The sequence below is a fragment of the Lissotriton vulgaris genome, chromosome 6, assembly GCF_964263255.1.
Source record: "Lissotriton vulgaris chromosome 6, aLisVul1.2, whole genome shotgun sequence".
Taxonomy (NCBI): domain Eukaryota; kingdom Metazoa; phylum Chordata; class Amphibia; order Caudata; family Salamandridae; genus Lissotriton; species Lissotriton vulgaris.
Window position 1 is genome coordinate 1,508,742,117 of NC_141694.1, and position 25,391 is coordinate 1,508,767,507.

Sequence of the window (25,391 nt, forward strand, 5' to 3'; positions counted from 1 at the left end):
CAATGGATTTTTAGGGCAGAACTCAGTTACCAGACAAAGAATTGCCTAAATAATCCACAGAATTGTGGAACAATTTGCATTTAGAGCTCTTGAGATTCAGACCATGTTTTTACGGCCTTTCACCAAATTAATATGTTCCAAATGTTCTTATTCAAACTTTGAAAATATCAAAATATCATTTAGGAAACACTTCATAAAGTTGTCCACATTCTTGAAAATATGAAAAATAGCACTTGGGAACACTCAAGCCACAGAAGCCAATCCAAACTGCATCCTTTTCAATTGATAAAGTCCCTGCAGCATAAGGAATGCAGTTTAATGTTTCAAGTCTTCTGTAAATTCAATCTGGTGGTAGGTAAGTCTTAAACCTAATGTGGAAAGTATTTTAGCACCTTCAAACATACGAGCCACTTCATTGAGATTAGTTTACGGGGTGGCAATCTACTACAATATTAGCATTTAGTGCTCTCAAATCCACACAATCTTAGTTTGATATCCGGTTTGCAAGTCAAAACTATGAGGATCACCAGTTCAGTTGACTCAGTCTCCTCAATTATGCCATTATCCACCATTTCATTCAACATATTCTTGAGTTCTTGTCTTAAATTATTTGGGATCCCCTCCCAGCTTTCATTGAACAGGCACCGCACATTTCTTGATTTTATTTCTATAAGAAAAATCGACCAGCTTCCCTAAGTGTCGTGGAATATTTGGGGACATTTTGAAATTATGTAATATTTTTTACTCACATCCATAACAACCAACACTGGTTCTTCACTTCTGAGATTCAAAATTATTCTCAACCTCCACTGGTACATCCACCATAATACGTGGACTCCTTTTTTCAACCACATACAATTTTATTCAAGCCTACCTCTAAATTCAATCTCGACCCATTTAAAACCTATGATATCAGCAGTGGAATCATCAAACTTTCCGAACTATGTGAGAAAGTCATAGCTTAAGATCCAAAGTATTTTCAAACTTCTCCATAAAGTAGTTATTTGTGATGATGGATGGCGCAGAATCAGTCAGGAGCTCCAATTCAATGCCAAGACCTTACATTTCCATTTAGGAGGTTTCCTGATTAGAAAACTTTCCTCACCAACACAGGAATCATTGACAGACAACAGTACCATAATTCTCCATTTTCTTTTCACATTCACATTTGTAATCCTAATTGCTAGTAATACTTTCCCTATATGCAGCGTAGCATTTTGTTTTAAATATACTTACACGCATGGGCAACATGACCCACGCATCCACACTTTTTACACTCCTTGCCTATTGCAGGACACCATGCAGACAAAGCAATACGATTATTACGACTGCATCTGTAACATACACCCAACCCTCTTGACTTTCTTCCGAGAGGTCCCATTATTATTGGGAGCATTGTTCGCGTTACCCACATCGGTTTTACTTATACTATATATTTCTTCAGGACTGTTGACATTTACACTCTTATTATTTATCAAAGACGTCAATTTTTTTGATTGCTCTAATGCCTTAGCAGTGACAATGACATCCTGCAACGTGGGATCACTTTTGACCCACAACTGTTCTTGTACTGCTTTTACTTTTGACATGCATAATTATTTGATTCCCAACCAACACATCTGTCATGGGACCAAAATTGCATGTCACAGAAACGGCCCTCAATGGAGTGAGAAACTAATCAAAAGACTCCCCTTGCATCAGTGGGCAGGTATAATATTTGAATCTCTTCAATGCTATACTCATAGTTGCTTTAAACTGATACTCTATCCTCAATAGTGCCTCCTCATGAGCATCAATATCTCCTTGACTTCCCAAAGTACCACTTATGGTAAAGTTCTGAATGCAACTTGACCCTCAGACCATAAAAAATGGAGCAAAATGTTTTTTTCCCCCTTTCTACTCCCTGTCTTTCCCCATCAAAGTCTTCCTTCCATCTGGTCCATGGAACAGAAGGGTCTCCCTTATTCTGTAAAAATGTCAGGTCTCAAAAAACCATTACAAATGTTACCAGACATGCAGGTCTAGTAACTTAAATAATCTACTCAACCTAATTCTAATGTTCTTGACTCAAACTTATTTCAAATTATTTGATCCTGGGCAAATATTTTGATTCACAGAGCCGCCATTTTCGTATTTATCACAAGTGAGAGCACCTTCAAATACGGAAGTTCAGCATGTGTGTTGTGCAAAAAACACTTCCGTTTGATTTAATTAACTAAACTGTTGCTCTATATATAATGCAAATCTAACCACATGAACGCTGACTTGCCTTTAAGTTCATTAACCGCATTGTCATTAGGGTGGTTGGCAGGAATGTTTCTCAAATCAGGTTTAAAAACTATCATTTTAAATAAATACATACCTAAAGCACGAAGCGGTAGCAAACTTATTTGTAATCAGCAGATTTTTCATAGAAAATGGACACACCATGTCCCACTGCATGCGGTTTTACTGATGAAACTATATAATGTCTAATGTTTGGAAATCGGGTTTCTGCAAATATTTGTCACTTGCACATCACCAAGTAAAGGGTTCTGATTTGTTTTGATCCTATTTAAATCTTTGTTTGCATCACACTCCTGTATTTAATTTTTTTTTATTTTGTAAGTCCCAATATATTTTGAAATACTTATACTATTCATTAACAAGCTGTTTAAATGTTGTGTTAGAAATAAAAACCTGACTCTTTACAGCCTTTTGTTTCACAATGATTGTCATACAGCTCACTTGACAAAAACCTGTAACTGTAATAACAGAAAGAAGAGTAAACACCAATTTCCAGAATAAGAAACAATTTGTAATAATAAAAACACAAACTCTCACTAAAAAGGGGGAGGTGGGACAAGGAGCTGGATATAGGTCCAGGGGCTAATGCTCCTGAATGTTAAGTTGTCACTTTGGAGAGACACCGTGTCTCTCTATAGTAAAAACACAAAGTGACATGTGATCACTTTACTTAGACAGCAAATGTGTAAAGATAAAAACAGGATTTTAAGGCATTGCTCATTCACTTTCTGAATGAACAAAACACCTGTTCCTTCCCACTTAAGTTCACTGGCCAGAACAGACGTGTAGGTGCTAAAAATAGCTTGACCTGATAAAATCTGACTCGCCATGGCGAGCAGATTTTTTGAGGCCTGAATGTCATAGGAGGCTCACACTGCATGATGTATAAGTCCCTCCTCAAAGAAATAAAGGAAAAATACTTTCAGAGTCCAGGCACACAGATAACAAGCCAAAGAAAACTAGCTGGAACACCAACAGCCTAAAGACTAGTGTAAAATGATGGTCAATGGACTTATTACCCAGTACAGCTAATCTGTTTTTGTTTTTTTCAAAACAAGTAACAGGAAATAGTCCAATGAACACAACAATAAGATCACTCTTGCCGTATGTAATGTAAAAGTAATGTATAGAGTGCACTGCAACCCATCGGACATCCTGGCGCTAAAAAGGGAAAGACAGTAAAAGACAGTAAAAGACAACTGTGATCTGAATCAGCTAGAGGTTAGGTTCTAGGAAAGAGCCAGGTTTTTATTTGTTTATGGAAGGGCAAAAGATCATTTATTTGTTGCAGCTCCATGGGTTACTTGTTCCAGAGTCATGCAGCAGCAACACTGAAAGCTTGAACCCCCAGCTTAACTCTTCTAGTTACGGGTACTTTCACCCAATTGGCTGAAGAGGATCGAAGGCAGCGGGGAGGGGCATACCAGCAGAATTTACTCTGCAAAGTTATGGGACCCAATCCATGCAGTGCCTTAAACAAAACAGATGGATTTAAAATAAATCCTCTGCACTATAGGGAGCCAATGCAGTTGCACAAGGGCCTGAGAAGAGGAAAAATGATGGGGATGTGACAAGGCCAGCTTCGCTGCCATATTCTGAATTCTCTGCAGTCTACCAGTTAGAAACTTGGGAGACTCAAACAGGAGAAAGTTGCAGTAATCTAACCTGCTCAGAATCACGCTCCTAACTACCAAGGAGCGCGTTTGAGCAGGAAGCGGTTTATTCCTCTGCCGCCTGACATCCAATAGAATAGGTCATAGTTTCCACCAATCAGAGCACGTGAGGCACTCGAGAGGGCCCTTCCGTACCCTAGAGCAATCACCCGCTGAAAATGCACCACACGCTCTCCTCACAGGATGTGGTACGCTCAAGCTGGTTCCTTCGTGCTCCTGAGCGTGCACCAAATGGCACACTTAAAATGCTCCTCTTGCCAATTAAAACAATGCCCTCGAGCCGGTAGCTCAGTGCTCTTGAGAGATCTCAAAACGGCCAAAAGTGGGATAAAAAGGGAAGGCAGTCCCCAGTGGTAGTAGTTCATCTAGTGTTATCACCAAAAGGTTCCATAAATGTATACACAGGCAACCATAGTCACACAGTGAAATCAAAGAGAAGTCCATAAATAGAGATGATATCGTAAGGCAAGCAGAGAGGTGAATGGGGCATAAATTGAAAATAGAATGGTACTGGCAGTACTCCGCCGACTCTTATTTGAGACTTCCGCAAAGTGTACCCACACTGCACCCATCTACCTAATCTTTATCCGAGACCAAATTCTCTGAAGGTTTCCAGAAGGTAAGGCCAATGACCTCTAATGTCTTTTCAGCATCGACAAATAGGAGCAAGGCATGGGTACTAGATCCATTTACCTTATCCAGAAGATGAAGTAACCCCCTGGTGTTGCCTCAACATTTCTGCTCTTAAATCCTGACAAGTCAGGGTTAAACAAGCATGCATGTAGGGGTTAAGTCTTGCTCTAAGGATGCTGATGAATTATTTTGCAGCCACATTGATAAGAGAAATGGGCCTATATGCTGCGCATAAAGAGGCATTTTTACCCGGTTTGGGTATAACTGTAATGGTTGCCCTTAACATAGAAGGTGTTAGTGCACCTCTGTCTATGAAGGAATTAAATAGCTCTGTGGAGAGAAGAACCCGACTATTACAGACGGTTTTAGAGAAGGAGAAACAAATATCTATCTGGTCCGGGGGCATTGCGAAGTTTCACAGTAGCCGATATCACTTCTACTTTTGTGTGTTCATCCAGGTCCTCTGTCTATTGAGGTGTCACTGGAGGAGATCAGCCTGGGAAAGGTAAGGGGCAATGTCATGCTGTGCGAAGCCTTGTGCATGTAGCGCTTCATATAGAAATCTCAGAATTCTACTGCATTGAATTCGCCTCATGTTAGCTTCCTTCCTACCTTATTGTAAAGTGTTCTACTCTCTCTCAATTAATTTTTGTTAGTAATTTTTCCTCCAGCATTCTACCAGGTTTGTTATCACTTATATAATACTTGTGTTTTAAATCACAGTAAAGTATATTCTGCTCTGCCTTGATCAAGAATGCGCAGCTGGCTTTTGCTGCAGTTAGTAATTGCGCAGCCCTGGATGTACCTGTGCTTTTATGTACCTGAGCTTTTACGTACCTGTTCTACTTTAGTGACTGCATGCTCTAGTTCTGCCCTTTTTTTGGCCTGGCTGCACAATGCAGCTGTTGCCATACAATGATGTAAGTATCATTAGAGAGGGGCTTTGGCTCCGCCCACATGTTGGGAACCAGAATTGCATGTTTTGATTGGGTAGAAGATGCGTGCTTCCATCAAAAAAGTGCTGTGCTTTCCCACCGCTGGCAATGTTTCGTTTATTTATCCAGCTGCCTGAGCTCCAATTTTCAGGGGTACATGCAAAATTGTAATGCTATTAAAGTCTTAGGTAACTAGATCATTTATGCAGCTTTTCTCTGGCAGCAGCACAGATGGGAGGAGGGTGGTCATTAACATACATGGAAGTCTGTATTGCCAGTGAAACGGTCATCAGACCCTTTAATCTATACCATTATTTGTCTACAGTTCTTTTCGTTCACACAAATACATATAAATCCCCATGCTGTTTGCCTGTAATGCTTCAATTACCATACACCATTCCTTTAAAGCCAAACCTATTGGCATGGTCAACGCGAGTCTCTACGTGTCTTACTTTTGACAGCTACTATTGCGATCAGATGACATCTTATCGTTTTCAGAGTTATTCAGAGAGTACGGAGGGTAACCTCCCTTTGGCAATTTTCCTCTAAAAACTGTTTGATTGCGTTACACACTGCTATTTCATGGTGCTCAGGCCACATTATTCAGTCTCATAGTTTCCAAGGCATGGGAGCTTTGACGGTTAAGGGAGGTGCAGTTTTACTGACATAGGAGCATGAGGAGACAGTGCCGTGAGATATATTTCTGTGCCCATCTGTCCCTCCATCAGAGCCAAAGAAGAGGTTGAAACAAGCATGTTTTAGGAGATGCGAAGTAAGGTGTAGTCTGTGTGAGTAGGGAAGTGTTTTTCAAATATCTCTCATTCCCACCTCTTCCACCCATCTCAGCCCTCCCTTTGAAAAAGCCCTGGCTCGTCCAAATCTGTGTCATGATCGGTCTTGGTTGCGGTCTAGAACAAAATTAAAGTCTCCCCCAATCAATATCTTGCGGTCAGGTTTTTGGAGGAAGTCCATGACTGCTGTTTTCTGGAGATTTCCTGTCAAGTATTTGAGGTACACATGCTTGCCACTTCTACACTATTACAAACCGAAGCGCTAGAAGTTTCCCTTTTAATTTAATTGTTTTTGTATCCATCTCCAGTAAATTTCTTTGCTAATAATATGCCAAACCCCTTCTCTGTAGATGGACCCGAGGAGAAATACTGCTTTGGGTACCATTTCGATCAGAGCCTGTGCCAGTCCCGGTCAGCAGGAGAATTTCCTGTAATGGATATTTGTCACAGTCAGTCTTCTGCAACATAGGCAGCACCGCCAGGTGCCTTCTGCCATTGTTTTGGCTTCAGACATTAAAACTAATTACTTTGAATTGAGTCATTATGAGTGGAACAAGTCGGTGCAAATGATAAGTGTGCTTGCCTGTCATGTCCATCTAATAAGAGTTGTGTCTTATCTCAGTTGAGTGAGTAAAAGGTGCAGTATGAATAGGTGTGGTCCAAAATAGAAACTAACAAGGGTAACATTAAACAGGAGCATCAAAAACTAAAAGAACAAATGTCTTCCTGGTATAAGCGGACAAGCGGTGCCATCAAGTTTATATGAGAAGGCGCTGTGGCATGAGGGGGAGGGGATCAATTGTCCCCTCTGCCTACTCCACTCAACCTCCCCGAAGGCTAGCTCCAAGCTTTTGCTGGTAGCCCTGAGACCACAGATGATGTGTCTTTATTGATCCGTTTTTGGAGGGTTCTTCTGATCTTTGTAAGGTATCCAGGTCTCCTTCCTCTCTTGTGTTATAATTCACTAGTGGTGATAGATTTATTTATCAACATCATTGCTGCTGCTGGTGTTGTGGGGATCCACATCGGACTCGGCGATTGTAGTGGGACGTCCACCTTCAGACCTAAGGCTCTGCATGCTTTGGCAAATGAACGTATATAGAACATTCAGTCCTGCCATTTGAATATTCTGCTAGAGGGGTGTCCCCGTGCATATTTGATATTCCGTTGTCTACCTTCGTAGCATTATTGTTGAGATGTCCTGGAATAAAGAGACTTTTCCGTGAAAAAGTCCCTTTCACTCAAGGGGCTCAGAGGAGATTTTCCTTTGCTGTGTAGTGGTGGACACACACAGGAATATCAGGGACTTTGAAACACACTGCACCTGGTTGCCCCCAACTCCATGTATCAGTTGTAACAGCTCTGGGGCATCGTTCTTTTACCTGCCTCTTCAAGTCACACATTCGTACAGACCTTCAATGCAGCAGTTGGGCCCATAGCTTCAGTTTTATTGGTTAAGCAGAATTTCTATGAGTTGGTGTATGACGTTTCTGCCCCTTGGATTCCTCTCACCGTGTCTGTGTGTGTGCAATCTCGCCTTCAAAACCTCTGGCCTTATACTTCCCCAGAGAAGGGTGTGCGCCGGCCTCACCACGGTTGCAGTATCACTTTCGGCTTCCAACTGTAAGGAAAGAAGATCTTCCACAGTCTCTCAAAGCCTCGCATCCTGTAAATTTTTGGGACAAATCCATTAGCCAGGAACCACATAACCGAATCCAGAAACCATTACCACACCCTTTTTGCATGGGTGATCTGATGATCAGCAGCCCGGTTTCTCTGTTGGGGTTTCAAATTGGGTTTCAGCCTCACCTTTCCCTGCTCGACACTGTAGAGGTCCCATCAGCTGCAAGGCCCACCTTTTTCTCCGCCGAGTCACGTTAGCCCTGGGGGCACCAATGTACGAGCTCACCTAATCAGCACACTGCCCCTTTTGCTCCTCCAGTCCGCCCATTAGGACTTATTGTGTGCTATTTTTTGGTTGCACTGCTCCTGGAAATCTTTCCATCCACCTAATTCCTCACAGTCCGACGAAAGTCTTTCCAACTGACCTGAGAGTTACTGGGCCTGTTTTCCTTTATCAGCTACGATTGTGCAGTCATGTCTTGCCAGGCTGCCAGCCGGTCTATCTTATCGCACTCGATCCGGTCACACTGGGCCCCACCACCTTCCCACAAACCAGATGTTACTCCTCAGCCTCATGTGGCACTGCAAAGCTTTGTGGGAGCTTGATGGGCCTGTTATGCCATCAATAAAAGCATATTCGGCCAGTGAAAAGCATGAGGAAATGTCCTACCCATCCCGTCACTTTAGACAACTCCTGCCACAATCATACACACAAAAAACAGCTCAGACACCTAATTTGATAACATCTGCCACTTCAACAACACATCCAGATTAAGTTATATTGAAACCTCATCTTACAATAACTGTACACATTAAACAACTCCCGAGACCATCATGCAAATTATACAGCTCCAAGCCATCTAGGTGGATTGCATAGACCAGCTCAACAGCACCCACACAAACATAGAAGAGCATCAAGACTACATGATAGGGAAAAATGTCTGAAACAGATCCAACTGAGTACAAACAATGGACAACCATAAACCCCAGCAGACCCAAACAAATGGCAATGTCCTCCGGCAAACAGATCCAAGGGCTTCATGCCACACACAGATCAAGGATCAGAATTTCCTAGGCCAGCACCCAACAGGTGGGATAGGGTTGATCTGTATGTCACAGACAAATTTCTAGAGCCGAAATTTAACCAGATGAGCAATCTTACCTTCTTAACATGAAGAAGCAAGGTGATAGGGACATATCAGAGTCAACTCCCATTCTGTAATTAATAATCTGCTTTCTCCATCCTTTACCCCGGACTGTGTATGCACGAGCCGAGAATGAATCCGTGCAGAGCATCATATTTCTTCACAGAAAAGGTTACAAATGTATTGGGGGGGTGGGGGGGGGGGGGGGGGGTCATCTTCCAGTAGGAGATGTAGCCGAAAAATCATGTGGTTGGGGTGAGAATCACAGAGCCAATGATGGGGGTAGTAGCACCACATCGCCTTCCAAATAAGGGCAGACTAAATATGTAGGTCGAAAACAGAACTAACGCCCATATATTTCAAATGATTTTTTTTATTCAGCAAAAATACAATAAAGTTGGTACATCAATAAAACCTTCAACTTAATGAATGGCCTCGAATGATTTTCCTTTGACCTATATGGCACAATTCATCTTGTTACTCAATTACAATAAAGAGGATAAACAATACAGTTGAATATTGTATCATACCATCAGAATTATGAGGATATCATACCTCAGCTTCTCTTCTTAACAAAATACTCATCTTTTAGATCACATATATTAGAATATTACCTTTGACGAACTGGGAGTGCCTTAGTTTTATTTTTCAGTGCTTTTACTTTTGTAACAAAAATGCGTATTAAGCAACCATTGTACCGAGATGTCAAGTGCTTAAAATAACACTATTTGAAGCATTAAAGTGGGGACGAGATGGGGTATGCATTGAAAACAAACAACCTATCACCGGTGCAACGGTTATTACCTAGGGCCACTGCGTTCCATCTTTTTCTGTTTGTTTAGTCAGCACAGGGCACCAAAACATACCACCCTACCCCTCCCCCAGCCAGCATATGGAAATAAATCATATTTATCTTAAGCCCAACATTTTTATATAGGCTTTTATGCATGATCTGTAGATCTTAAATACAACATTTTTATACAGGTTATGCGTGCACCTGTAGGTCTTAAGCCCAACATTTTTATATAGTTTTGAATGCTCGCACCTACAGATTTTAGTGTTACATAGGTGCTTATGCGCGCACCTATTAAGTCCAACATTTTTATATATGCACCTATAGACTTCCATGTTGTTCTGGGTAAGACAGACACACAATGGGGACCCAGAGGCTGCGTCAATTTAGGTCAACTCATGGGCTAAGTGGAAAAGGAGCTAGAATGGTACAGCAGCATTACTAACTCATTCTGGTGAAAAGGCCGTGAGAGGCGCAGATCATAAGATTCTCGAACTGTATCAGTAGTGTGTGTTGTTGTCTGTGTGTGATGCATGTGCTGCTAGCAAAAGAAGAGAGAAGTGCATCTGTTGCAACTAATGCACGCTTCACTGTACAAACAACAGACAATTAACAACACGTCAGCGGCAGAGTGGCAGCTTTCCAAGATTCTGTGGGAATGACCTGTTAAACCCATGCAGTTAGGTCTCTCCACTAATCTGATTTTGGCAGTCCAATGGGAGGGCATTAAAAGGCATCAAAAAAGATGGATCCTAGTGAAAACCTTTGACATGATAGGCAAACAAAATAACACCAGAGCCAAAGACGTCAGTATGTGACAGGAATCTGAGATCGTTTTGGGAGCAGCTACCTAGACTAAAGGCTGTGGAAAAGAAAAAACATAGCATGCACGGACGAACCTGAAGAATATGCAATGCAATGAAATGCAGTACTCATACTCTGAACTATGTGGGGTGCAGAAGTCATCGAGGAAAGACTATCCCTACTAAAAGACAACACAAGCCACGAAAAAAAACACTAGCCCGGTTTGAAGACGAGATGGGATCATCTGGAAATGTGCTGAAATGGTTTAAATCCTCCCTACAGAACAGAACGCAAAGATCCATGGTCAACCAGGCGCTGTCCCTGCCATCCCCAAATTTAATTGGAGTCCCACAAGGCTCAACTTTATCTCGATAGCTATTCAATCTATATGTCGAACCCCTTACAGAAATTCTCCAGCACGCCAACATCTCCTTTCACATGTACGCAGATGACACTCAGATCTACATCAAGATCTCTTCGCTGGAGGAGATCAAGACAATGAATAAGAAGGCGTCATTACATTGCTAGTTAACCAATTATCTTAAACTAAATGCGCCGAAAACTGAATTCCTATTAATATTCCGCCCAAAAAGCTGCTCAGATGTAAAGAAGTGGACCAAACTGATCACAGCGCTAAATTGCACCCCTGTCCTAGTTGACTCGACCAAATCACTAGGAATCACGCTTGATAAGAACCTAGGCATGCAAGCCCACATCAAATCAATGGCGAAAAGTGCCCATTTTTACCTGAACTACCTTAGAAAGTTGAAACCACTCTTTATTACATCAGACCTCAAATTGGCAGTTCAGTCAGTCGTATGAAAGATTGAATATGGCTGTACAACATTAACAGGACTACTTAAGATCTCCACAGCACCACTAAAAGCCAGTCTCAATGCTGCCGCAAGACTCATTACAGGTTCAAGAAAATACAATCACATTTCCCCACACTCGAAGGCATTAAATCGGCTACCATATGAAGCCAGAATTCAGCTTAAACTGATATGTATTACCCACAAAGAGCTCCACTACAAAATACCAATGTACTTAGCCCAGAAAATTGAGTTATCCGGTGGAGGGAGACCATCCCGGAGTGCCAGAGACCGGATGCTGAAACCTCCCATCGTTCAGCAGAATGTATGACAGAGCATTCTCCTGAGCTGCCCCCAGAATCTGGAACTCACTCCCTTCAAACATTAGAAGAATTCCAAGAGGGAAGCAAAGATCTTCCTAATGAGCAAATTCCTACCCTAAACAACAACTCTTCATCATCTGCATTGTGGTCAGCTGCTAGGTGCTGCCTAGTTCTTCTCAGGTATGGATGCATCCTACCCAAGAAAGGTCACAGAGACACCATAACATTCCTCACCATTTATCAAAGAGTTAGTGCCACTTAGATCTAATATAGGAGTTTGCCTCAACAGGACAATAACATATGTAAGGGTAAACTCCCCAGATCGCTACAAATGCACTTAGGCTGTACAATCCTACTCTTGTTATTGTCGTAATCAGGGACGAAAAGGTACACATCAGAACCATATTTTTATTACGATTGCTCTATCTGTTGTACTCCAAGTGATTTAGGAGATGTTACTGTAAAATGCTCGGATACCCATGTTCGCGCTATATAAAACTAAGAATAAATAAATAAGAGAGAGAAACAAACAAAGTGTACAATCTACATTTTGATTGTCATCTCAGCTATAATTGTCAGACATTTTTCCCCAAGAAAAACAATTGCTTTGGACTTTTTTTTTTAAATCATTCTCTTTTCACAAAAAGTAAAAGGTTGTATATGAGAAAAAATGGAAAGGGCAGTTAGCTTGAGTAGATATACCCCCTCTCTGCCTAACCCACACCCCTTCCAACCTCTGCTATGGAGTCTTTTCACAATCTGGTGTCAAGACAAGAGCAATAGCAGTCTTGTATATGGCTTTGGACACAATCAATTTGCTGGGGGTCGTTCACATTCTACAGTCCCCAGCAAGGTCGATTTAGTCTTATGAGATTCTTCACTAATTAAGGAGTTGGAACACACTCTCTTTTGTGCCGTATTGGCATTCTCTGTGCTCCTTAGCCTACTAATAGTGACAAATTCGTACAAATTGTTTTCTCGTATGTATTTTCATATGTTGTATGTTATTTTTTTCTATTGATAGGAACTGCTGAGGTCTATAAATGTAATGGTTGTGTCAGTATGTTTTCCAGTTTATTGCAATTAACCCTTTAGCTGTGCCAGTCATTTGCAAAAATATTGGTCTGCGATGAAGCAGTAGGAGGTGAATTTCATTGCAATGTTCCAGGAATGCAATGCTGGGGCTCTTCAAGATTGTGTGTCATGGTACCTTTTGTATTCTGCTCAGTAGGTTTCATTCTGGTGCACTCCCACCATATGTGAAGCATCGTCCGGATACCTTACCCACATCTACAGCATTTGTTAGATAGCTTGGGATCCATGTAATGCATAACTAGACAGAGCGAACAACAGGCCCAGAAAACTCTTCGACATAATAAAACAATCAGGAAAGCTTGCAGAACCTCCAATGACGAAACAACTCGACAAACAACTGCAACCCCTTCTCAATTTTCTTTAAAGATAAAACTCGTAACTATAAGTAACTTCATTTCCAGCATAGCTAGTGTCCAACCTAGGGAACCCATCAACCCCACTCTCACACCAGACATCAAAAATAATGACCAACACAACCCAACTGACACAAAGAATAAGCATTTGCAATGCAATGGGTCTTGCATTTATGCAAGTTTGAGCTATTGGCATTGAATGACAATGCCTTTTATTTATGTTTTGGGTTTTAGAACATAAATAAAAGGCATTGTCATTTACAATACTAGTAGCTTAAACTCTCGCAAATGCGAGACCTATTGCATTGCAATGAAGAGCCTTCTCAGCCGCTTGATGGATTGTAAATATCAGAGGAAGAGACCGCCCTGCGACGTTTTCTAAGTATTGATAAATAGTGCAGTGAAGATGATGTGTAAGTTACACAGCCACAAAGTGTGAAGTGAGAGTTACATATGATCCGAGCTATAAAACACTAACAAAGCACGCCAACACCTTTCGCTCTGTGATTACACTGTTGTGGCTCAGGAGGAAGAGGGGGGTTGGCTAGTTCCTGCCCTCTCTGTGATTTGAGTGTGCAGTGTAGTATTGCTTAATGTCATTGATTTCATTTCTATCTTTGGCCTCATAAACACTCCGGCTGTAGTAGGACCCTGACTTCACTTTCTGGTGCAGGGCGGACTGTGCTTTTATGGCAGACATGGAGGGATGGAGGGAAAGAGGGAGGGAGGGTCTCGGCTGCAGCTTCAGCCTGGTACAGTGCCCCTGCTATTACTAGTGAGCGAGAGGCGCTGAAGTGGTGGTATTGGTGGTGGTGGTGTTAATAAAACAGGCTCTTGAAAACAACCAGTCAGGTGGCTTTTGTACAGATGACATGTAACACAGATGTGCGGATATCAGCTTCAGCCCATTAGCACTGGATTATGTGATACCTGGAATTCACATGACTTTCACTAATTATTTCTAAATCCATTTTACTTGGGGGTGGAGGGGTTGATAATGCTGGGTTAAAGTGATTGAAAGCAGGTGCCCATGTTACGGGGGCAGCCATGCTGCTTAAAAAAATGCAATCAGTTTCTGCTGAAGCAGAGCATGTCCGGCCTTTAGTAAGATAAATTCAATAAAGTAAATAGTGCTTAAAGACTAAATAACAGGTCCCGTATAACAAATGAAGACAAGACCATACTAAGGAGGGACTAACAAGCCTATTAACGAATCCGAAGGCAGCATTTACGAAAGACAAGGACACAAGCCAATGAAAAATATGGGAGGAGAGTGGTGCTGCTTCTCACCCATACTCTACTACAGCAGTCTCGCAGAGGGAGCAGCGCATGCGCGCTGCCTCTAGGTTTGACCTAAAAAGTTGTTTGCAAAAGTAAAAAGGGTGCCCAAGTGGCTTTGACAGCACCCTAGATGGGTTACTCACATGATGTCAGGTCTGTGCAGGAGGGCACATAATGCCAGCCAGTCCCGGAAAGAAGTGGTCATGTTGGTGATGTTCACATCTGGGTATCCATCGCACTTCTGGCGTCACCACTGCTGCAAAGCCTTGATCGCTGCCATTCTGGGAGCGGGGCTAGTCCACTGGCAGGGAAAACAGGTTCCAGAGAAATGACCAGGCATTGCTGGTCATTCAAGGAGTTAAGTCAGCCCCAGGCATGATGGGGCATTCTGGGCACATGTCAAGATGCAGATACGATCGCAGGACCAACCCCGACAGGCAGTAAAGCCATCCTTCTGTAGATCCAGAGATCCCTGCTATTGTAGGCAGCGGTGAGGGGCAGGGGGTGTTGGACTACAGGAGGGTAATGGAAATTGTGATTTTGGCTGCTTTCGTCCACAATAAACAAACTATAGGCAATAAGATGGCTGATCTCCAATGAACGGACACACGGTTCTGTTAAGACGGTAGCTCTGCCCAGAAACCGGCATGTATGACAGGCTATTATACTGTTTCCTCTCTTACAATGACTCTCGTACATGCTACTCAGTCCAATCCAGGCGGGAGGCTCCCAAACATGCGCTTAACCTGCGAGTCCGGACAGGAGATCCCAGCGCCTCTCCTGATCCTTCGTGTCTTCACAAACTTCGGTAAAGTGAGAAGCAAAGGGGAGAAGCTTCGCAGGGACTCGACCAGTCAGAGGAATTTACCTTAGCCACAACTCAACATCTCGTGACGGAGACAGCCAGCAAGTCCTGTCACATCACGTCACGTCCTAGTTTGCTTTTATTCTTGAGAATATTATGCGGTCTGCAGGCCGTCCAAAGAGGTGCTCTGCTGAGAAGAAGCGCTGCGAATATTCTTTGCGCCTGCCTAGTGCTTACAGAGCGGTGCTGAAAATAAAACAAGCACTGACGAGCGGCGGTGGCATCGGAAGCACGTTGTCGTGCCTAACATAGGAAAAACTGTATAAAGTAAATAGTACACGTACGGTGTAACAACCAAATAAAGGGGCCAGTAGTCATGGGAAGTTACAAATTACAACATTGACGTCAATAAGGAGCGACTAATAAGCCTATTAAGGAATCAGATGCCAGCATTTACAAAGGACAAAGACACAAGCCAATGACAATTAAAGGCAGGGGAGTGGAAGGGGCTTCACTCCTGTACTGGAAGGGGCTTCTCTCCCGTACTGAACTACAACAGATCATCGTCAGAGCAGTGCTTGCACGCTGGCTCAGGCTCGACCTAAAAATTGAGTCTTCTGGAACAGCTTCAGAGCTCTGTCTGAAGAGGAAATCCAGGAAACCATTCAGTCAATGAAACCAACCACACACTTTGACGATCCCATTCCCTCCCACCTACTCAAAGAGATTCATCAAGCTGCCACTCAACCCTGGACGAAAATTGGGAATGCATCTCTTCAACAAGGATCTCTCCCAGAGTGGCTGAAGATGGGTCATGTTTCCCCCCTGGAAAAAAATAGGGCACTGACCAGAAAGTTTTAAACAATTTCTGACCAGTATCCAATCTGCCTTTCCTGGCTAAACTGTGGGAGAGATGAGCCCACGATCATCTATGTCCACAAATGAAGAAATGTGACGTAATAGACAAGAAACCAATTAGGCTTCAAGCCAGGAGATAACATCACCACTTAGGTTGCCATTCTAAACATCCTAGATGATAAGCAAACCTCACTACACTAAAATTAATCCGGTCTCATAATACTTCTGGATTTATCAGCTGCATTCGACAGGGTCAGCCACAAACGCCTGAGAGAAACTCTTGAATTCAGAATAGGCTTATCCTGCAGAACCGACAACAAAGAGTCTAAATCAGCAATACCCTGTTCGATGTAGAGGACCTCGACATAGGTATCCGCAAGGATCTACAATTTCACCAACACTCTTCTATCTATAAATGGAACCACTTACTGAAACACTTAATCAAAAATCTCATACCATGTGTATGCAGAGGACACTCAACTCTACATCAAACTCTCCTCATAAGAGGATATATGGCTGGCCCATAACCATTTAAAACTAAATCTGGTGAAATCCGAATTCATTCGCTTCTCCCCACTCAATATTTCCCAACAACCTCAATTATGGGCTCAAAATCTCAAGTCTCTAAATTGCACCCCAAAAATCTGCAACTCCATAAAATCCCTAGACATCACACTAGACACCAGCTGCAGCCAGATGCCCTAACTGCAGGCCTCGAAAAATCTACTCACCCACTCCCAATTACCAGTAAAATGTTACCAGGTCAAGCTATTTTTAGTACCTAGTAGTCTCATCTGGCAAGTAAACTTAGGCTGGGAAGGAACAGGTGTTCTGTTCATTCAGAATGTGAATGTGCAATAAAGAGGGTTAAATCGTGTTTTATCTTGACACATTTGCTGTCTGTTCAAGGAAAGAGGTCACATGTCAGTTTGTCTTTTAACTAATTGCAGCTTGGAAAATTAGGTTTATTTTTCCCTCTCTCTAACTTGAGTTTGAGGTTTCTGTCAAGTGAACTGTATGAAGAGGTCAGTTAATTTTCTCTAATACACAACATTTAAATAAATAGCCTGTAAATAAATATTATAAATATTACAAAATATATCAGGAACTACAAAAGCAAATTGTTTTGTAATTAAGAAGTGTGATGCAAACAAAGAGTTAAATTGGAGCAAAACAAACCAGAATACTTTACTTTGTGATGTGCAAATGGCCCATTTTTGCAGAAATGGGTCATTATAGTTTTATCAGTAAAGCTGCATCTCAGTGGGAAAGATTGTGGCCACTTCATTGTAAAATCTGCCGATTACAAATAACAGTGTGCTACCACTTCATGCTTTAGTTATGTATTTATTAAAAGTGATAGTTTTTAAACATGATTTGAGTAACTTTCCTACCCCCGCCATGATGAAAATGCTGTTAATGAACTAACAGGTAAGTCAGGGGGCATATGTGTCCTATATGTGGCTAGATTTGTATTATATATGGGGAAAAAGATTTAGTCTATTAAATCAAACAAAATATTTTTTTGTACAGCAGACATGCTGAACTCGCACATTTGAATTTGCTCTCATTTGTGATAACGAAGAAAATGGTGACTCAATGAATTAAATTATTTGCCCACAATCACATCATTACAAGTAAGTCAAGTAGATTATTTACATCACTAGACCTGCAGGTATAGTAACATTTTTATGATTTTTCTAGGCCTGCTACATCTGCACCTTCTAAGAAAACTAAAAGCCTTCATACCTCTAGAAGACCTTGAAACGTTGGTTCAGCCTAGCTCCAATGAAAGCAAGAATAAATGGAGGCTAGACTATTAACAGGCACATGCCAATATGATCACATTTCAGCATCACTCAGTCCTCAATAGGCTCCCAGTTGAGGCTGGGATCCAACTGAAGGTTGCATGCATAACACACAAAGCAATACACAACTCTGGTTCCAAATACATGGCAAACAGAATTATTTATCAAATGTGGAAGGGATTTTTGAAGTGTGTTAAGGTAACAAGTTGCTCTTTCACTTTAAGAGCAACTTGTTATTCACGTGCCTATGCTTGTTTTTCTCAAGCGTCTCCCCACTCTCTGTTATCTCGGTTATTCTTCAATGTGCCCCTCTCATTCCACTATTCTGGTTGTGGCTACCTGTAACTGCTCACTCAGGAGTTACGATGAGAGCGTTGGAGCGACCGGTTCTGGGCTTATTTCTCTCATGCTACTATTCCTGAATAAACACAAATCTTTAAGTGTAGCATTCCTGGAGTTTCTTTTCATCTTTACAAAGTGCTAAATCCCTCATACTTGAACCAACCAGAATTTATTTTTAAAAAAAGGAACACACAGCCGTGCCTTTGCCGGATCTGCTCTAAAAATATTGCACTCCTTACCACCCGTAAGAGTAATTACCACAATCAAGCTTTTCTATGAAATCAAAGCCATTCCGCTAGATACTTCTAGAGTTACAAACCTATAAACTTGCAATCCATTCTGTCTTTGGTGCTGCACCTGTTCCAAATGTTGAGGGCCGCAAGTGATAATTCTAACATTGTACTCAATGGCAAACTGCTTGAACAAGTTGCACATAGCAGCTCACGTGTGAAACTGGCAGTGCATATGTATCCCAACAACAGGGTATTCAATTCCAGCTACTTGGGGTCCCCTTTCACAAATCACCCTATAAACTGTGGCATTGGGATCGCAAGGGTATAGCAAGGCATCCGTAGCATGTGACTCGTCCCTTTAATAACTTAGGTGATCACGAGCGTGATCACATGAGTGTTGGTTTGACATGTATATGTGGAGCTTGATCTTTGTTGTATATTTATACTTACTTCAATATGGCTACTTGGTGTCGGTAGTCCTTTAGTGTTTCTATCTTACCAATCTCCCATAGTACCGAAGAGTATCCTATCTAGTATTTGAAGATTCCAGCCTTGGCAGTTGATGGTCTGGTCAGCTGTAAGGCTTACTGCTCTGCTGTCTTATCTTGTACTATCTTAATAAATCTATCTTAATAACTGAAGACGTGTCCTGCTGCCTACCTAATCTACTTACAACAATCATGCATACGGTTAACTTGGTTTCTGATGTTATTGCATTGAGCTCATGACCGCATTCCTTCTCCATAGTATCTGCAACCGTGTTTTCGGGTACGGTTGGGATTACATGGAGAACGGACCTGCGGGCAGCGGGCTCCTGCTAAAATTGGAATAAACTTTGAAAAGTTGCCTCCTTTGAATGTCTCCTGTATCTTCATTGCGGGGGGGGGGGGGGGGGGGGGGGGGGGTATGCTGTTGAGATGCATGCCGCTACCTCATGCTTCACTCAAGATAGAAAAATGTAGAGTCATAAGAGAACTGTTTTAATATGGTCTATCCTCCATATTTGATATTGCACTCTACTACGTCATACCTTGCTCTTTGAATTCTATGTACAGTTCAACTTAAGTATCATATGTTCTGACTGTATTGCAACCCTCATCAGCTCTCTCGTTGTACAGCGCTCCGATACCATGTTGGTCATATTTGCGCTTCATAAAACAAAAACAATAAATAAAAATTATACTTCGAATGCCTATACTCTAATTAAAAAACTCTGCTGTAATGTTATCGCTTATCTTTTAACGCGCGCGCACACACACACACGCCAATAACATTGGGGAGGATTTACGATACCCCCAAGCCTTAAACCCTTTGGTTAATTGAAAGTACTAACAGGTACTCTTCCCACTCACTTCCGGAACTGCACCTGCGCCGCCTTGTACACGTCGCCTCTCTTCAGCACCACGTAAGCGCCATCCTCGATTGGGTCCCCTATGCTATTCCCCGCCATGCTCAAGTACTCTGGTTTACCGATAGTTCAGAAGGTACGACCATACATTAAGGACCATGTGCACCGGAAGAAGCAGGTTATGAGAGATAAAAAGAGGACTGTCCTAGCTCGCCAACATAAAACACCTTTCGATGTATTCATGTTCTGAAGCCTGCTCTCAAGACAACGCGGTATATTTCCCAGCGCCGGCAATCCAGATCAAGCCGCCAACGTCTGCGGTTAGTACCCCACACCACCTCCTTAGACAAAGTAAAGAAAGTTAGCACTCTAGTTGTTTATTTGAACGTTGTTCGCTCTTTTCCGGGTTGGCTCGGTGATAATATTCAGTGACTGGTCCAGCTTTTTTGAGGCGGGTACTATTTTTTTCTGCTAACCAATTGCACCCTGTGTGGGGCGGCGCAACCACTCAGGACCAACTCAGTGCAGTTCGCGCGTCTGTCAGTATAAACTAGTATTCCAATTGGCTATCCTTCCCTTCAGTTTTCAAGCACTTCAGAGTCGAAAGTAAAGCAGATAGGTTTTTAGCGGTAAGTCTCAGGTTCGAAATATGTTCACTTATTCTGTTGTTTTATTGTGTGCAACCAGTGTTCAATGAGGTCACTACGCCTGTTTCTAGTGGGGTACAAGACCATTCCACTTGGCCTCCTGCTTGCCTTCGTAAATAGTCACTTAGCTTTTTTGTTTTAAAAAACATAACAAAAACACAACACAGCAAGGCTACTGAGTTCATACAAGGCTACTGAGTTCATAAAGTGAAGTCAAAGCACATGAACGAAAGACACTACTGTGTCTCATGTTTTACTCAGTATTTAGTTCTGGCAGTAGCCAAACCCCTTTGCTGGTGTTAAAATTGTACGTATAATGAACTTATTTATTAGAGCTTACTGTCAAGCCTTTTTCGTCCATTGATTTGTTTGACATTCGCACTTTTATTCCGCTAATGAGAAAGGTTGGAAATTTGCCCATGACAAGGGCAGAAGTAAACTTATTTCAGGGTTGGCAAAACAGTGGTTGGAGGGTATGTGACCTTTGAAAAGCAAAACAGATTTTCAATTGAGAAAATCTACAGATGCATATTTGCTTGTGCTACAATGCCGTTCAAAAATATTATCATGAAAGCTGTAAATCTGCGCTAACCCAAAGACATATACCATGGGTGCAATTTTGTAAATGTATTTAAGAGTTGGGACCCTAATGATGTCTGCTTTAACCAGACCCTTTTGTTTTTATTAAAATTCAATCTTTCGTGTTATTAGCTGACTTCACTGAGGCTGACTGCATTCTGCTCTTTCAGAAGGAGCATGCATATTGGCACACAAAGTAGTTTTATTCAGTGTCAGGGGCTACTGTAGCAATATGTGCTTTTTGACACCCAAAAATATTTTTCTTGTAGCCAATGTTTGTTATAATCGTGAGCTCACAGCAGCTCACACAAGAATGACGTTTTACAAAAACCATGTCAAAACAAGACACACATTCACAAAACCAGGAGACTGACCACTAATGTCGGACCGATTGGCTTTGCCAGTACTTGCTTATTTTCATGTTTACCATAATCTTGGTGAAACAAGTTACTCTGATTTTTCCATTGTAAATATTTTTGTTAAATACTAGTGTACCACAACCCATTTTACTAAATGATGGTTCAAATAGATTGTCCCATTGTGAGCGGGGCAGGAGCTGTGAGCGGGGCAGGAGCTGTGAGCGGGGCAGGAGCTGTGAGCGGGGCAGGAGCTGTGAGCGGGGCAGGAGCTGTGAGCGGGGCAGGAGCTGTGAGCGGGGCAGGAGCGGTGAGCAGGGCAGGAGCGGGGCAGTGGGAGCGGTGAGCGGGGTAGCAGGAGCGGGGCAGCAGGAGCGGTGAGCGGGGCAGCAGGAGCGGTGAGCGGGGCAGCAGGAGCGGTGAGCGGGGCAGCAGGAGCGGTGAGCGGGGCAGCAGGAGCGGTGAGCGGGCCAGGAGCGGTGAGCGGGCCAGGAGCGGTGAACGGGCCAGGAGCGGAGAACGGGCCAGGAGCGGAGAACGGGCCAGGAGCGGAGAACGGGCCAGGAGCGGAGAACGGGCCAGGAGCGGAGAACGGGCCAGGAGCGGTGAACGGGGCAGGAGAAGTAAACGTCCAGGAGCAGTGAACGGGCCAGGAGAAGTAAACGTCCAGGAGCAGTGAACGGGCCAGAAGAAGGGATGGGATAGGGGAATTGACGAAGCAGGAGTGTTGATCGAGCATGAGCAGGAGTACTGACTGGACAGGAGCAGTGAAAGGGCAGGAGCAGGCGTTTCCCAGGGCAACTGGAAGGGTAGGGGCGCAGTTTAGTTTGGGGGGACCGGTTTTGTACAAGTGCAGGAGTTTTAAAAACATTGCAAAGTTCTTTGTATATTCAGCAGGTTTCGGTCAACAATAAAAGTGCCAAGATAACGTTGGTGATCAATGTACCTGCTGGAGCGAGACTGGAGCATGTTTTGTCTAGTGGCTGTTTTACTCATCTAAGGTAGCGCTGAGGGTTAATATGCCTGCTGCAAAGAACATGTACCATGCACATCAAAGAGCAATATTTTATGTGCATAGTTCAGTGGGTACTGCTTTGTGTTCACTTCCCGAATGAAAGGACACTTGAATACATATGGTAAGGCAGTTCGGGCTGGACTGTTCACATTGGGCGCAGGATCAAGACTGATTTGCATATGGCTGGGTCCAAACTGGAACTGCATGGTGAGCAAAAAAACAATGGATTTAGGCCTAGATCTCTGTACTGGGGTGAATGTATGACATTGTTCTGCATTCTGTCCATCAATTGTTCTTTTTGCATTTGTCACCCCGAGTGGGAAAGGTATGCTCAGACAGGAGTCCCGTGCTCTCCATGCCATTGGAATCAAGTTATCCTGGCCGATGAGAGCTGAAAGCACAAAACCGGTCCTAGGATGCTTGTTTCCAGTCCAGGGAGGACCTGGCCTGGCAGTTCGGACTGGACTGTTTCGATTGGGTGCAGGATCAAGACTGATTTGCTTATGGCTGGCTCCAAACGGGAATGGCATGGTGAGCAAAGAAACAATGGATTTAGGCCCAGATCTCTGTACTTGGGTGAATGTATGATATTGTTCTGCATTCTGTCCACCAGTTGTTCTTTTTGCTATATTATGATTGAGCAGCTAGCTGGCTGACATGAATATGAAGGAGCCTTTGTGGGGTTCCGTGAGTCTAGATTCTCCCGAAGAGTCCCTTTCTCTTCTGAGCCCTGCTTAACACATGTGTACAGGAGGAGCCCTGTATTCATGTTTGAGACAAAAAATAATCATGGATTTCTGAACAATGAGAGTAAAAGCAAGGTAACATGTTGTTCTTGCTTATATTTCACGCGCTTCGCACGCTTTACATAAACCTGTATTCCCTATGAGTGTTTGCTTTTTCCTGAATTAAACCTCAAATAAACATGTTTATCAATTGTTTTAATTAAATAACTTTATAAGCTGTAACTGGTCAGTAAAATGCTAAACGTACAAAAAATTGGTATGTTTTGCTATTTCTAGCCACACCCCTGACTCCGCCCACTGATTCAATCTTCGGTTATTCCCGTCCCCTCATTCTCCACCCACAGTTCCCCTACTTTTTTTTCCCACTTCGACCACTGAGTCACAGGTAAGTAACCCTGCTGGGGACAAAATAATGGTGAAACAGAATAGCTTATTGATATGACTGAATGGAGGGCCTTGGCTAGCATCTGTGCATATATGTAACATTCCAGCTTCGAATCCTAAAAAAAGTGAACTGTGAACATGAAATGACAGCTACAATTTTTACTGGGATAGTGGCTTAGGGTTGGTCATCTGCCTATAAAAAGGCAGAGTGGTTGGACAATGAGTAGATTTTGGGCCACTGTCTGATTTGGTAGCTTTTCTGTGCACTGTGACAATGGAAAATAGAATACCTGATAGATTAAGACATATTTGAAACCAGTTTGCCTGTGAGCAAAGACACATAGTTAGTGATCTATGGAGGTAGAAGTTATCAGCTCGCTTTGTGGAGTTTAATATTTTAGGACCCTTTGAAGAGTAACATTTTCCCCTTTTGAGGTTGGGCCACTTATGGAGTCACTCTCACTTGCAGGTCTTCTAAGAAGATGCAGTACTAAGGTTTGTGTGGCCCGTGTTATTAGGCCACAGACAAATTAAAAGTCTTACTAGAAGATTGTGTGCAGGCTCTCACCTCCTGGGGCAACCATGTAAAGCCTCTTAATTTATAATGTCTTCATACTTCTTTATTTGAAAATTCTGAAATGCTAAATAAAGATTGCCAGAAGCGGACTCATTGTATTGTGTCCACCTATGGTGAGCCACTGTGCACTGAGTCAAGGCATCCCTTCGTGATGGTGTTTAGGTCCCTAAAAGCCAAGCTCTCACGGGGTAGATGTGGAGAACATCTAAGGCTTATCCAGGAGGGGTGTAAAGCAGTTGCATGTACCACTATAGTTGGTCAGTAAGCTTTTCACACAAGAAAGAACCACACCAGATGAGTAGAAAAAATACTTTATTACTACACACTAGACATTAACTTGGTATACCTCCTACACTAAGGTATCAATTACACACAAGGAATACTTAGAAAAGAGGTAAGTAGCATTGGAAAAAAATAGGGCACTATCGGGGGCAAAACCCTATACCAAAATAGTGGAATTTAAAATGGTTACCAAAACGAGACGAGTACCTACTATTGGAGGACCCCAGGGGAGGCAAGGAACCACCCAAGGTGAGTAGCCTGGGACCCCAAGGCACCCAGGAGCAGGTTGGGTACACCGGGTCGTTCGTCCATAGGACAACACAGAATAAGTCACGGATGGAAAATTAAAGTTCAGGGACCCTTTCCAAAAGACCTAGAAGAATTGGATCAAGGAAGGTTGATGGATACGGACACCTGCAACAGGGAGCCTGGGTGCCTAGGGGTGAAATTGTGTCTGAAATCTCAGTAGAAGCCAATGGGGGGTCATGGAAGTACAGCAGCTACAGCATTTCGTGGACCAGGCCAGTGGAACCAGGCCGAAGAATCCAGACAAGAAGGACCTGAAAGCAGAGGGGACTGAGTCCAAACCACAAGGAGGTGACCAGGAGGCACAGGAGCACAATACCAGCCCTGATTGAAGGTTTTTGCTGTAGACAGTGAAGAGAAGACAGTAGCTGTGAAGACCACGCTACATTGCAGGAACATTTCACGAGCTGTCCCAAGCCTGTCTACGAGTGCAAGAAGGTCAATGGCTGGCAGGACCACAAACAAGCCTTGGTAAATGCAAACAACGGTTCATGAGAGAAGATGCTTGGTTGCAGACCAGCAAGGTCTGTGGGACTAACTCAGTAAGGGTAAGTCAGA

The 25,391-nt window shown here is 42.8% G+C and overlaps 2 protein-coding genes across 3 annotated transcripts in view; one reads left to right on the forward strand and one right to left on the reverse strand.

Annotated features, from left to right (window-relative positions):
- The window catches only part of TRMT6 (tRNA methyltransferase 6 non-catalytic subunit), a 173,979-nt gene extending 153,626 nt beyond the window's left edge, over nt 1–20,353 (reverse strand). Inside the window, exon 1 of one of the 2 annotated variants that reach the window (XM_086927683.1) lies at nt 19,946–20,353. In XM_086927683.1, coding sequence (XP_086783809.1) covers nt 19,946–20,043 — 98 coding nt within the window. In that variant the 5' untranslated portion in view covers nt 20,044–20,353. Of the gene's footprint in view, nt 1–19,926 lie in introns of both variants that reach the window. The other variant, XM_086927684.1, reaches the window with a different exon arrangement.
- A 102-nt stretch (nt 20,354–20,455) lies between these two features.
- The window catches only part of MCM8 (minichromosome maintenance 8 homologous recombination repair factor), a 334,641-nt gene continuing 329,705 nt past the window's right edge, over nt 20,456–25,391 (forward strand). The window contains exon 1 of the mRNA XM_086927685.1: nt 20,456–20,570. The gene's annotated coding sequence lies outside the window, so the exon portion shown is untranslated. The remainder of the gene's footprint in view (nt 20,571–25,391) is intronic.